The sequence below is a fragment of the Cynara cardunculus genome (genome assembly GCF_001531365.2).
Source record: "Cynara cardunculus var. scolymus isolate 2C chromosome LG 12, CcrdV1, whole genome shotgun sequence".
Classification (NCBI taxonomy): Eukaryota; Viridiplantae; Streptophyta; class Magnoliopsida; order Asterales; family Asteraceae; genus Cynara; species Cynara cardunculus.
Genome location: NC_037539.1, coordinates 8,260,345 through 8,275,194, shown reverse-complemented (window position 1 = coordinate 8,275,194; position 14,850 = coordinate 8,260,345). Strand labels below are relative to the sequence as shown.

The 14,850-nt window shown below is 31.0% G+C and overlaps 1 protein-coding gene across 1 annotated transcript; it reads right to left on the bottom strand.

The window, feature by feature from the left end:
• Positions 1-1,415: 1,415 nt before the first annotated feature.
• LOC112523442 (ubiquitin-conjugating enzyme E2-23 kDa-like) lies at positions 1,416-6,130 on the bottom strand. Its single transcript, XM_025133048.1, has 6 exons — positions 5,987-6,130; positions 5,782-5,861; positions 4,743-4,857; positions 4,378-4,430; positions 3,680-3,808; positions 1,416-1,772 (listed from the first exon to the last, which is right to left on the bottom strand). Exons 1-6 carry the CDS (start codon positions 6,028-6,030, stop codon positions 1,639-1,641), a joined length of 555 nt encoding a protein of 184 aa, XP_024988816.1. The 5' UTR covers positions 6,031-6,130; the 3' UTR covers positions 1,416-1,638.
• Positions 6,131-14,850: the final 8,720 nt, after the last annotated feature.

The following is a 14,850-nucleotide window of genomic DNA, read 5'->3' as shown; positions in this document are numbered from 1 at the left end:
AATCCAACTTAAAACCACGGTGAAAGTTTTTGGTAGCCTACAATTTGAGGCTTATAATGGTATCTCCAACAGGTTCTCTATAATTTTTTTAAAATAAAGAACCAAAAGCTAAAATATCGATAAAAACTTAGATTAATCTTTAACATATTCTCTATTTAGAGATTTTAACATAAATTACATCATTATATTTTTCTCTATTTTATCATCACAATACACTTTTAAAACGAAAATTATTATAAAATACTAATAATTTATTCAATCGGTGGGATTGAATAAAATAATCAATTATCTATCTTAACTGAAGTTTTAGAGAACATAATACAGAACAAAAAATTGATTTTCTCTATTTTAAAGAAGCTGTTGGAGATGCTCTAAGGAGCTAAGAGCTCCATTTTCTATCCATCGACTTAAACTCCTGGTCAAGTCTCTTTCTCACCCTCTCTCTTCCTCACCTATTTAAAGGGAGCTTGATAATTCATTTAGAGCATGCTTGGACGTGGATTAATAGCTGAGAAGCATCATTTTACTCTTGCATTTCTTTTTAGCTTGTTGTAATTTTCATTTATGTTCACCATTGCGCAAGCCTGTGGCCATAGTGCCGATCTTTAGTTTAATACAGTTTAACTTCGAGATTTGAGAAAATTTTCAATAATCACATAAAGAGATACGTGTTTTGGCATAATCATTACGAAGGTTCAGATGTCAGTGGAGTTGGTGTGTCATAAGAAATGCGCATCCCTCCATACTGACGGATCTAAGGTCTTTGAGATCTACTTAGTAAGATTGACAAATCGAAAGTTAGCATTTGTGGCGAGATCGTGGCCACATCCCACACGATGTAGATTCAAGAGAAGGAAATCATGTGGGGTTATTTTGTGACCGATTTTATCAACCATTTAAGGTGCTATCATACTTTTGGGGAAAACTTACACCCATACCCGTTTTTTATTACTTGTTATTTAAATCACCAATATTCTCTGAAAAACAAATCGATTTTTAAATCTAACTTTGCACCAGAAGTTCATAGAAATCTCCATGGACACGATTTTTGGTACCATAATATTATATTATTCGTAAGCAAACTCAATAGTTGATGTGCACTTGCAATGCTATTTTACCACACTGATGTGTGTATACTTTTGCTATCAAGCATCATTCTATAATTATATCCATATCATTAAATCTGGTTGAGTTCCGGTAAGAATGAGAGTTAAAGTGAGAAGTGTAAGAAGATATCTCCGCCCTTGAATGCACAATAGGATGAGATGCACCAGATCAATCTCCGTATCAAACGCGATTCGCGAGTGAGTTTGAGATTAAAGATGATCAAGGATAGAGATTCCTTCTTACGATTTTCTCACACGATGCTTCGCCTATTAAATATAATGTTGTACAGCATCACTCGAACAGAATTATGTACAAAATCATACGAAAATGAAGCAAATGAGCCACAATGTATATGAACAAAGCCAAACAAATTTATGTACATACGCATGAAATTAACATTGGGACTGGGATTTTCATTTTTCATCCCTTCCCATATTAATCGTCGTTTTTTTTACGGCAAAGTTACACGATTTAAACAACTAAAACATAATGTACAAACACCGAGTAGCTAAAGATGATCAATCGGGTGGATTACGGGTCTACCGGGCCTGCTGCCATGTCATCATCTCCCGAGTCGTATTCATCTTCGCTCAGTTCCTCATCGCTCGATTTCTCCTCCGGAAGAGCACCCACATCTTCCGCCTTCGCATACTTCTCACAGTACTCTGTTCAACAGAACAAATTATGTAACAGCAGATTTATATACAACTTTTGATGCATGGGTACAAGCTATGTTCTGCACCATTGAACGAAATTATGCAAGAAAAAACAAAATGTACAACTTCCAGTGCATGGGTACAAGTCGTCATAGCACGGTACCCTCTAGTGAGCTAAATTATGCAACAAAAATGAACAACTTTTAACGCATGGTTCAAGTTATTATTCACCGGGATTCTGATGCAAGAAAAAGAACCTCCACCAATGTACAACTTGCAAAGCATGGGATACAAGTCGTTATATCAACTTATAGGTCATGTCATATATAGAATTATATATATAGATATATGTTTCTATATATTATGTAATCAGATGATATTAAAAAGCTGTACATTTATTATTGAGGAAGAAAAATCATATAAACTATTATTATAAAAATATGTTTTTAATTAAATATTTAAAATCTAACTTAGAAAGGTAATTTTACAACTTCATTTAAACCGTGAGTCAGTAACGTTTATGATTTACGAAACTGTGAGTCATGTGATTAGTCAAATCTATAAAAGTGTAAAATCTAAAGTTAAAATGTAAAAACACAAATGATAAAAAATAAAAAAAATAAACTTTTTGAAGAAAAATCACGTCTTACAAAAAACATGCGCCATGGTGAGAGCCATGCCTTATAGAAGCATTATGGGCCATTTTGTAACGGCGGAGACACGTCTTGTGCCATATCGCGCCATGACGCGCTTTTTTGAACACTGTCCCCATCACGACCACGCTACTACTGTCACTGTCACGCCCGACACCCTCAACCCCTACCCCTACCCGCACACCTCACCCCTACTCACCCACCACCATGCCACTACCGTTGTCGTCACAACTGCCACCCACCCGCCCCACCTCACACCGTTGCCAACACCATCATGCCACTACTTTCATCTTTACAGTTGCCAAACCCCACCATTCCGCCAAACAAACATAGAGATTCCAGTTCTTTTGAGAAATTCCATTTCATTCCCTACCAACCAAACACGTGGTCAAATTCCATTCCAATTCCTTCAAAGTCAAACTCCTTTGATGGATTCCAATTCCACAAAATTCCATTATGTGAACCAAACACTTCCTTAGAGTTTTGAGTCTAGACTTGCTTATAGTCTGTAATAATTCTTAGCTATGGAGGCCATTTACCAACTGCAAACTATTGAGATGAATTGAGAACCTTTGTCCTTCTTTACCTGTGGTGCCAGTTTGACTTTCGTTTATGAATTTTGTCGTTTTGGTCTTGGGTTGTTACAATGTTTAAAACACTTGTTTTGTAATAATCAATTAATCAGAAAGATAAATTAATTATTTTTATGATTCTTTTTTGTAATTTGTTTTTCTAAATTATTATGAAGAACCAATTCATTCCATTCCAAATCCTACAAACCAAACACCCAAAGATTTCAGATCTCCCAATTCCAAATCCCTCAAAACATTCTGTCAAACCAAAGGGGCCAAGATAGGTGGGGAAACGAATTGTAGAAGGTTGTAGGGTCTTAATTTGACATGGGTAGTTTAGTAATTCACCAATATTGTTCCATCTCCTTGATTTTTGTCCTACTCAATCCTATCCGGTCCCGGTCCAATTGTCGCACTCGCACCAAATGTGGGACAATAAGTTTTTGTTTGTTCTTGTCACGTCTTGTCTCGCATACCTAGCTCACCCTTAAGGCCATCGGTGGTTTACTCGACTGTTAACCTAAGGGCCCATTGGATTACTCAAGGTGCACACAAGCTGGCCCAGAAATAAGATTTTTCCCGTTGGTACAAAGCCCTGGTTAGGGATTATTGTCATGCTTTTGACCTCACAAGAAAAGCATATTAAAGACAAAAAAAAGTAAAGCACAAATATACTTGAAGTGTTGCATACCTTTCACTCGTTGTTCATAAGAAGATTTATCACGCATCATGAGAGCCGCGGCCTCTCCATTCAACGGATCCGAAGCATTAGGGTACAACAAAAGTTGCGGAAGGAACACCTCAAACACGTTCACCAAGTCTATAAACAGATACATCACGATTATATATCAGTTAAATATCTAAAATACCCTTCAACAATCACAAATACATAGAACCCTCAACCTAAAGCTTATCCCCCCCTTCCCGGGCGGCAGGGTCCCATGAGGAACGGACGCTTGAACTGACATAAACCATTCAATACCATCGTAACAATGACCATATAATAGTAACTTGAAAACTTTTCAAAATGGAAATGTTGCAAATTTCTTAAGACATCCCATAATGAAAGGGTAGCACATTGTTATCGGAGAAAGGGAGTACCATCAATAACTTGCCAATAAACCAAACCAAACCAAACCAAACCAAACCAAACCAGATCAGTATATCCGTGTGGAGGATAAGATGTATGCAGACCTAACATCTACCCTAAAAAGTAGAGTGGTTGTTTCCATGACTACCCCCGGCTTGTGATCAGGTAACTTTTGCAAACATGGGCAAATAGGTAACTTTTGCTTCAAAAGTTATCAAAAAAATGAAATGTTACACAACATCCCGACATGGAAATTGTTGCTAATTATATGGAATAGAAATTTTTTGGTTCGATATTACCGAACATGGGGCTCCATGTCTGATTAATCACATCCAAGCAAACTGAACCAGACCTGAAAAATCAAATTATACGCATAAAAAGTCGTAATCTTGAATATAATCATGATGTTTCTAGAGCAAGATCATCATCCTTCCATCCCAAAAGAAGTGGCCATGTTTCTATATTAGTTTGCTCCAAAGAAAGTATTTACTTTCAAAAGTAAGTGCATATTTTTCAATTCTACCGAGGGTAAAATCGTCATTTAGTTGATTAGAAGTTTAATAATTAAACATTTCTAAAACTTTGTTGGTTTATCGTGGACATTTATTTTGGGACGGATGGGGTATCCTTTCAAGAGTCCAAGACTCCAAGATGACACACTCACATTTCATCAACATTTGGATGGTAAATTTTGTTAACGAAGCCAATGGATGGAGATTTATAAGGATAAGCATCCGGAAGCTCAACCCTTAGCTTCCACACACCTCCATGGTATGGACCTGTGTAATTCATGATCATATCGGTGTAGAGTAAACATGCATATGGAAAAACTGAAAGATCCCAATTGAATTATGAAGAATTAAATTGCATCCGAAAATAAAAAAAATCCTTAAGTAGCACAAGAACAACTTTCCTAAAAGAAAGGACTTTTACAGTCGAACAATTCACCTTTCGAATACAAAAGCCACATGAAATTATGCATATTTTGTGGATCAGAAACAGAATGGTGATCCTTTCATAGCATAATTTCAACATAAAATCTTCCTTTTCCTGCTTAATTCAAAGATATCTATGTGATTTGAGATCCTAATATGTGTTGATTGACCAAAAAAGTGAAGAACTACTTCTGATTTACAAAAACAAAAGATCAAGATCAATTAACATTCCCAAAATGCTATAATTCTCCCAAATACTCCAACCACGAAAAAGCAAATTCTAAGCAAAAATTAGGAATAAGACTTGGGATCATGTTTTCGTGACACCGATACAACACCAACACTGTGAAGGTACAAAAGAACACGGAACCTTCACTGTGGAAACTATGTGAAGGGTTGTTTTTGCACCTTTTCAGTGTGTTCTTTTTGGCTGCATAGCTGGTCTCACAGAACTCACGAGAACCCAGATGAAAATCTGATCTGACCCTATTCATATATACGTAGACATGGCAGGCTAAAATTCAAGAAATTACCACAAACCCTAACATCATAAAAGGTAAATAGAAGATGCAGAATATACAAAAAAAAAAAAAAGACCAAATTGGAATAAAGAAGAACCCTGAGAAAGTCAAAATCTAATCTCACCCTGTAAATATCAGTTGAATCTAGCTAAATTCAAGAACACCCACAAAAGCTAACATCATAAAAAAATTTGAGGGAACATGATGAACATAATATAATCGATACAAAGTTCATAGGAAAACTTACTGTCAGCAGGTCCATGGAAATGCACATAAAATTCTTGCATCCCATCGTTGATCATCTCGACTTTGTAATCACTCATCATCCTAGTTCATAAAAACTCGGTCAAAATCAATTTTGAAAAACAAATCAATTCAGATAAGATTGAAAAGGAACAAAATCAGTAACCAGATGATATGAAATCTAATTTGGATGAAATCAAACAACTTACAGCTTCATCAAATCCATCTCTCTGCGTTTGCTTGGAGAAGACATTTTTAATTTCGTTTTTTTTTTTTTGGGTAAATTTGTGGGAGTTTGTTCGGGGAGAGAGATAAGAAAGAGAGAAAATGGGTTTGGATACAAGCAGGGGACACCTCCTCCTCCTCTAAGTACTTGGAGGAGAAAATGGTGTCATGAAAAAACCATTTCTTTTTTACATTTTAGATTTGTTTTTAAATGATATAATTCTTTAGGTATCTCCAATAGATTATTTCATTAAATACTTTAATAACTTAATTAATGTTTTAGTTTTTAAAATAAAAGGTTTTTAAAATTGAATATTTTTTTATTAATCTGGACATCCAACCTGCTATGCAAGCCGACTAATTCCAGGGTAACCACCTGCTTTGCAGATGGTTCAGAGTCATCGCATTTGAACCTACGTGACCAGAAAATGATTTTTATTCCTCTTTGGATTTGAACCTGGGACCTCCTGGTATTTTTGACATTTGGAGTCAAGTTCAAACCAATTAGGCAACACCCTTATGGTTAAAATTGAATATATTTGAACTTATAAATTTTCGATTTTATTTTATTTTAAGGACTTGTTGGTTGGAGATGTAGAAGGCCATATTACATTGATACTCGTATTAGAGGTGTTCATCTAAAGTGTAAATCGTATAAACCTTTCACACTGTATTGTAAAGCATGGTTTAGAATTTTCGTGATGTAATATGCATCAATATACAGTACTTTATGCATAAAAAATGGGCTAAATATAAATTTGAAGATAACATAAAAAATTAAAAAAAAATCGATATTAGTATTAAATTAACTAATTTAATAGTTTTTGTTTTTTTGATGTAACTTCTTTAATTCAATTTTTTATTATAATTTAATTTAGGTATAATAACAAAGTAATTTATTTTTGGTTTAATAATATAATTTTTTATTAAAAATAATAATTAAACATTTTGTTAGAAACTCGATAATTATCCTAATTATATTTTAGATTTTTTAGATTTTAAAATGAGATGTTTATCCTCTATTTGATTATGTTTATCCGTAGTTAGTTATACGAATTCAAACATGAAGCTTTAATAAATTATACTTAATGCATAATTTACTTGTAATTTTGAATGCTAAGTAATATGCATCAATATACAATACTTTATGCATAAAAAATGGTTTTTAAGAATTTTTGTCAAATGCTATATAATATAGTACAAATTTATTTTTGGTTTAATAATATAATTTTTATTAAAGATAATAATTAAACATTCGGTTAGAAACTCGATAATTATCCTAATTATATTTTAGATTCTTTAGATTTTAAAATGAGATGTTTATCTTTTATTTGATTATATTTATCCAYAGTTAGTTATACGAATTCAAATATGGAGCTTTAATAAGTTATACTTAATGCATAATTTACTTGTAATTTTAAATTATAAGTAATATGCATCAATATACAATATTTTATGCATAAAAATGGTTTTTAAGAGTTTTTGTCAAATACTTTATAATATAGTATATATATATATATATATATAGAGAGAGAGAGAGAGAGAGAGAGAGAGAGAATAATTGGGCTAATTTAGTTTTGAAGTTAATCTTTTATTTCTTATATTATTTTTAATTGTGTAATATCCATTTAGGAATTGAATGTATTGAAGCTTCTTATTTGTTTGGTCTACAATTGCGTTAACGTTGATTTTATAACGAAGTTTTAATCTTATAATCAGGCGTAAGTGTGTACGATACAAAACGCATAAACCACATGATGCCACAATTCAGGATGTGATTCTTTACAGTTTGAGGTTCGAAAAAATGTTCAAACTACATATATAATACAGTTTTGGTTCCAAACCACATTAAATCACACCATGAACACCCCTGATTCTTAGCATAATGACATACACACTCTTTTAAATATAATTAGATATTTTTTTTTATTAACCTAGATATCTAACCCGCTATGCGAGCCGACTAATCCCAATGCTATCGTCTGCTTTGCAGATAGCCTGGAGTCACCGCATTTGAACCTTCGTGGCCATAGAAGGATTTTTATTCCTCCTCATTTGTATCTTATTTTTATAACATAATATTTTTGTTGATGGATTGTATAAAAAAGTAAGCAGTTTTTATGGATTGTATAAAAAAGGTATCAAAAATAAATAAGTCATAAGAACTAATGAATCATGTGTTATTTCACTTTATGAACGATATATAAAAAATAGATATATTTGATTTAAAGCAAAAGTATATATTAAAAAATAAATAAAATGTAAAATAATATTTTAAATCATAATTTTAAAAGAAAAACAATAATTTAAAATTGGTGTGACAAGTTTATAATTTTATCATGATTCTCATTCTATCATTTTCTCAGCTTTATAGAAAACACAGGATTTCTGTAATAACTTGTCACTATGGCAACTTATTGAAATTCACAAGATTCTTTAACTTTATTATTATTATTATTATTATTATTATTATTATTATTATTATTATTTAATTCTATTATTTTTAAATTTTAAATTATATTTTAATATGATTCTTATTTTTAGAAATCTAAAACTTAAAGTGTCCAGATACATTTAAATGAAAAATATTATAATAAAAAATGTATTATGACTAAATAAATATAAAGCGTTGGGTTTACGTGAAATCAAGGGTTTTTCGTGAGACCCGTAAGATCAATTTATGTTCATTGATCAACTTTATAAGCTAATGGTCTAAAGTTACACGGTGACAATTTTGTGACTATTGAGAAGTCTCGTGGCAATTTTGTGATTAAGAATGCTCAGATTGTAGATCTAATCCAAGGGTTGCATTTTGGTCTTACGGGTCGCACGAAAAATCTTGGTCTTACATGATTCCAGGTCTAAATATAAATCTTGGAAAAGTAATTAAACATTTTGTTTGAGATGTCTTGTCGTAGATATTAAAACGATGCAATTTGAAACAAATTTTCTTAAATAGAAAAGGGGAAATTGATTAGAACAGTCATTTTCGGCTTGTGATTTCACCCCTTGGCCATTTCTCTCTTAAAATCACCAAAATTTCACTAGGTATAAGTTTGCAATTTGTTAAAAGATCAAAATGTAAAAAAAAAAGTTTCTGAACCAGGTGTGTAAGTCATGGACCAAATCTATAAAATAGATATAGGTCCACAAGTTATATGTCCGCAATTTGCGGAGGTGTTGAAGACTAATTTATAGATTTGGTCCCTGCAATTCGAACCTGGTTTGGAAACCGTTTTTACACTTTGATCCCTCCTTAAATTTCGGACATGTCATTTGCAAACCTAGTGACATTTGGTAATTTTAGGAGAGAAATGACTAAAAGATGAAACCATCATCTGAAAATGGTTATTTTAGTTAATTTCCCTAAAAAATTACATTCTTTTTTTGATACAATTTCATATTTTTTAAATTGTTAAAATAAAAACAAAATAACCAGTAAAATGTACTCATACTGATTTTTTTTCCTTGTATTTTATCAAATACAAGTGACGTTACCAATAAAATGGCTAAAAATGCCCGTTTAACAGTTTTTTCACTCTAAAATCAACAAATGGAGAAAGGAGAATTGTGCTCATCGGATAAACAGTTAACAATTAGAAACATACTATTACAGATGATCGACGGTCAAAGATGATTGTCGGTCAAAGATGATTGTCGGTAAGCTTTTATTATGATCGTTTTATTCTTCAAAACATTAAAATAAGTTGTGATTTATAAGCATCGGACGTAGATATGTTGTGGGCCGAGGCTAAGAGTGACGGAAATTAATACTAGTCTATACTATATGTCTTAAAAATGCTTTTAAGATGTATTACACTGAAAATATAAAATCAACATATTTCGGTAGAAAAGTTGATTACCGACACCAACTGGTCCCCTACAGAACCGCCTCCAAGGACACCAATATGAGAGACATTATTTCGCTCACCCAACGACTGAGGCTAAGAGGCCTGGAATCAAACACATAACCTGTTTTGTATTTAGACAAAGTCATCATACTCATTTGCCAATTAAACTACTTCATAAACTATAAAATCAACATCTATACTATATTATAAAGCATTTGACAAAAACTCTTAAAAATTACTTTTTATGCATAAAGTACTGTTTATTAATGCATGCTACTTAAAACTCAAGATTACAGGTAGATTGTGCGTAAATACAACTTATTAAAGCTCCATATCTAAATTCGTGTAACTAACTACAGATAAACATAATCAAATACAAGATAAACATCTCTTTCTAAATATAAAAAATCCAAAATATAATTAGGATAGTCATTGAGTTCTAATAGAATATTTAATTATTATTTTTATAAAATGTTATATTATTAAACCAAAAATAAATTATTTCATTATTAAACTTAAATTAAATTATAATAAAAAATAAATTNAAATAAATTATTTCATTATTAAACTTAAATTAAATTATAATAAAAAATAAATTAAAAAAATTACATAAAAAATGAGAACTTTTAAATAGTTGATTTGATATTAACATTGATATGTTCTTTTTCCAAATTTTTATGATATCTTCAAATTTATATTTTATTCAAAAATAAAATCATTATTGTTTTCTTAAAAACACATAAAATCGTATTATAACATCAAGAGAGACAAAGAATAAAATAGAATATTAAAATCGAGACGTATCTCGCTGCATTGCGCGAGTATCCTTCTAGTATCATATAAAACAACTTTTCAAATATCAATATAATATTATACATAATTATAATCAAATAATAATTATAATTAGATATTATTATAATATAGAAAATTAAATTTAATAAATGTTAGGATCTATAAATAAGAAACTATTTATTGGAAGTCACATACTTCAGTAGTATCGTGATTCCGATTTATTTAATTAATTATTTTTTAATGTATTAAATATTAGACAGTATAATTTTAACTATTTTATTTAAATATTTGAAACATTTGCAAGTTTTATTCGTTGCAATAAGAAAACCTTAAACATTATATGTGGTATATAAAAACTCAAAATGTCATTCAAAATTTGAACAAACTGACAAGTTTTTATATATGTAACTTGAGGTTGATACAAAACGAGTACTAATCGAAAAAAATTGGTACTAGTTAAGTTAGTACCAAGTATAGTTGGTTGGTTGTTGATACACTATGTATGATTTCATATACCAATTATAAGTAGTTGGTATACGATATTTGTAAAATCTTGTATTGGTTGGCGAATGGAACGAATGTTGCCTCATAAAGGACTGTATACCTTCTCTATTAGACGTTTTCTTGAAACCGTAAAATCAGGTATGGACAATGCGAACAATATATGATTCGATTGGCCTGATATATATGATTTGATTGGCCTGATATATTACAAAGTGTGTCATCGAGGACGTTGGGCTCCCAAGGGGTGGATTGTGAGATCCCACATCAAACATGCTTTAAAGACCTACAATATATGATAAGATCGACATGAAATGTTAGAATACTGGAAAAAAATTAACAGAATACCAAATCTACGGATGATTTTTTATAAATTTATGAAGATTTGATATTTAAATTAGAGATGTGTGAATGGTGCATTTAGGATTCTTAAAATAATGAAAAATACAAGATCAACTTTTTAAAAAAAGGTTTATTTTTGTTTTAAAATCATATCTTGATGGGGACCTTCCACCATGTTGGTTGAGGGGCTTTAATTTTTTAATTGGATGGACAGGAACATTGATGATGGATGAACTCATCTAATGTGATTGATTGCTCCAAACATATACATACATATATAGTTATTATTATACAATCTTTTATATTTATACAACCAATACAACTCAATTTCAACCGTTCATTTAATTTGATGAATATATGATTTTATAAAAGTTTTAATTGTTTGTTAATATAAAGTATTGATCATAATTAATGAACTCTATTTATCTTTTATAAATATTTAAATTATAATAAATGAACTCTTATCACTTCCATAAATACCTCAATTGATTGGGTTGCATTGGTTGTACAAACAAACATAGTTGTATTTGAAATATACCCTACATACATATACATATATACATATATATATATATATATATGTATGTGTGTGTGAAGGGAGGTTCAAGAGGTATAATTATAATAATTTTTCTATTAATTTAAATCCTTAAATTATCTCCAATGGATATCTCCATTATGGTAACTCCTCTCTCTCTCAATTTCTTTCTCTTCTTCATGGTTGTGTTCCTTCCTTTATTCCATTGTTGTTGTTTTATCTCTCTATCTCTTGATTTCTTCCTCTCAAATAGATATGAAACCTAAATTTCAATGGCACAGAATCATCAAATGAAGGAGAAGATGCAAAAATGATGGTGTTAGTTGGGATGGGATGGGATGGGATGGAGGCCAGAGAAGAAGCAGAGACAGTGGTGCTAAAGAAGGGAATGTTGAAATTAGATGTTCATGGTTGTATGCATATATGCATGGAAAACATGTTCACTGTCTTTGTTTTCTATGATGCTAAAGTTGGATTTAGTTGTATCCTTCACATGTGTATTCAACCCTGCAAATCGAAGGACATTGAATATCGTGATGCATTCACATGTGCATACAACTTAGAAAATGAAGGACAATGAATACGACGGCCCATTCACATATCCATACAGCCCAGAAAATGAACAAGGGTGAATGCAACAACTCGTTCACATGTATATACGACCTAGAAATTAGAAAATGGTGAATACAAAGATTCATTCACAGGTGCATGCAACCCGGAAAATTGAAATACGATTAATGTGGTGATTCATTCACATGTATGCAACACAGTAATTGACTGAAACAGTCAGTAATAGAATTTTTTTTCTTTAGATTGTGGAATATTTTTTTTATGTTGTTGAAATATTTTTTTGCAATTTTTTAGATGATTATAAAGTTTCCATAAACTGTAGTAGTTTTCCTTTAATGTAAGTATTTTAATAAATGGAAATGATTATCCATTTATAAAATGAACCATTTTTCCCTTTTCCATTAAATAAAAATGTTAAACTTGCTATTTTTTTTATAATCGTTGGATTAGAACTAATGTTTACCCAATGTTTACTCGGTAAGCGTCTACCGTAAGAGTAAACACTTTCATTTAACTTACCGGGAAAGATTTTAATTCACTAAAACGATATCATTATGTAACTTCTATTAGGTAAGTGTTTACCGGCTAAGAGTCGTCACTCTCACTTACTAGGTAAAACTTTCGGTCTTTGTCATCGCTCTTGCCTGGTATGCTTCACAATATTTGTCATGTTCATATTAAAATGACTTTGCCGTATATAAATATTATATACTTAAAAAAAAGTTAAAATCACCTTGTAAACATTTAGTAAACGACCTCTTGCTTTAGAAGATAAAATTGTAGTTCATCAAAACGATATCATATGTAACAATTTATCTGGTAAGCGCTTACTAAGTAAGTGTCGGCATCATCACTTACCAGGTAAAACCCTCATTCACTGTCATCGCTCTTATCAGATAAAAACCCTGATACTTATCATGTCATCCAATAAAATAAATAATCCGATAAATACTTATCAAATAAGTGTCTAATAAACTTTACTACGAGATTGAAAGAAGTGATTTAGAAGTCAATAAAGAGTTGCTTGCAAAGGAGAAAGTCACAATGATACGTTGTTTGGATAACAAAGTGAAAATGTGATGTTGAAGCTATCAATTTAAAATATGACATAATATTTAAAAATAATAATAAAATAAAAATGTAGGAGTGTCAATAGGGTCATTTTGGAAAATAATCTTAAATAAGTTTTTAAATAAATTCATGACTTAATGGTTTTATACTCATCAAAAGGTCATGGACTTAATTACAATACCAACCAATTCTCATACTAATCGTACCAATTTAATTGGTACCAATCTAATTGGTTGGTAGAACCGTACCAACTATCAAAACTTGACTGATACATGGTATTAGAAGTCGTGTACCACGGTAATAACGTACCGTACCAACTTATTTTTTTATTTATTATTTACTAAGTAAAGTTTAATCAACAATACAACGTATTTGGATTCTTAGATTTTTAATCATCATATTTTCAATTTTTCTAATTATGATACAGATAGATATACAAAACTTGATTGAATTCATTCATTTAACCCTAATAACCTTAGTAATTCATTCACACCTCCACAATCCACTGTTGCTTATATTAGACTACTGGTGAATGATTGTATTATATGAATGTTATTTGAATGCCTATTTATGTATGGATAAGTGGTATAACACACATCAACATGTTATTTGAATGCTCAAGAGTTTTAATGCATTTACATTTAGTTGGTAAAGATGTTAATATAAATAAATTTGTGATATTAACTTTTGTAATGTCATGTAAAAGTTAATACCAAGTGTAGTTCGTTGATACATGGTATAAAATTTTGTATACCAATTATAACTGTTTGGTATACAATTATATGGAAAAAAACATGGTATCATACCATGTTTACCCCTAGTCTAAAGAAAGTAAAATCAAAATGAAAACATACAAATACGACTAACAAACTAAAAAAAAGAAGTTAAAAGTTTATGCAAATAAGAAAGTAAATTTACGGTTGAAATTATGATTTAATTATGAATAAAGTTAATTATTGTTGGTGGTTTTAGTGTCACCGACCATTTAAGTATAATTGGAAGTAACACGAATGCTATAGGGTTTCATATTGTGTTCTAATACAAGTCAGGAGGTGTGAAGTGCAAACTTCTATATAAGGCGAGTTTGATCCCAGACATGATGAAATGGCGGGGGTCAAGGGGGTCGTGCCCCTTCGGGGTCTGGTCGGTTATATTTCATACCTTTAGACTTAATGAAATTAGGCCA

Bases quoted from the DNA above. Each gene is read 5' to 3' on its own strand.
- LOC112523442 (XM_025133048.1), bottom strand. From the start codon at position 6,030: ATGTCTTCTCCAAGCAAACGCAGAGAGATGGATTTGATGAAGCT. The intron at 5,862-5,986 runs GTAAGTTGTTTG...TTTATGAACTAG, and splicing joins GAGATGGATTTGATGAAGCT to GATGATGAGTGATTACAAAG. The intron at 1,773-3,679 runs GTATGCAACACT...TCTGTTGAACAG, and splicing joins TTATGAACAACGAGTGAAAG to AGTACTGTGAGAAGTATGCG.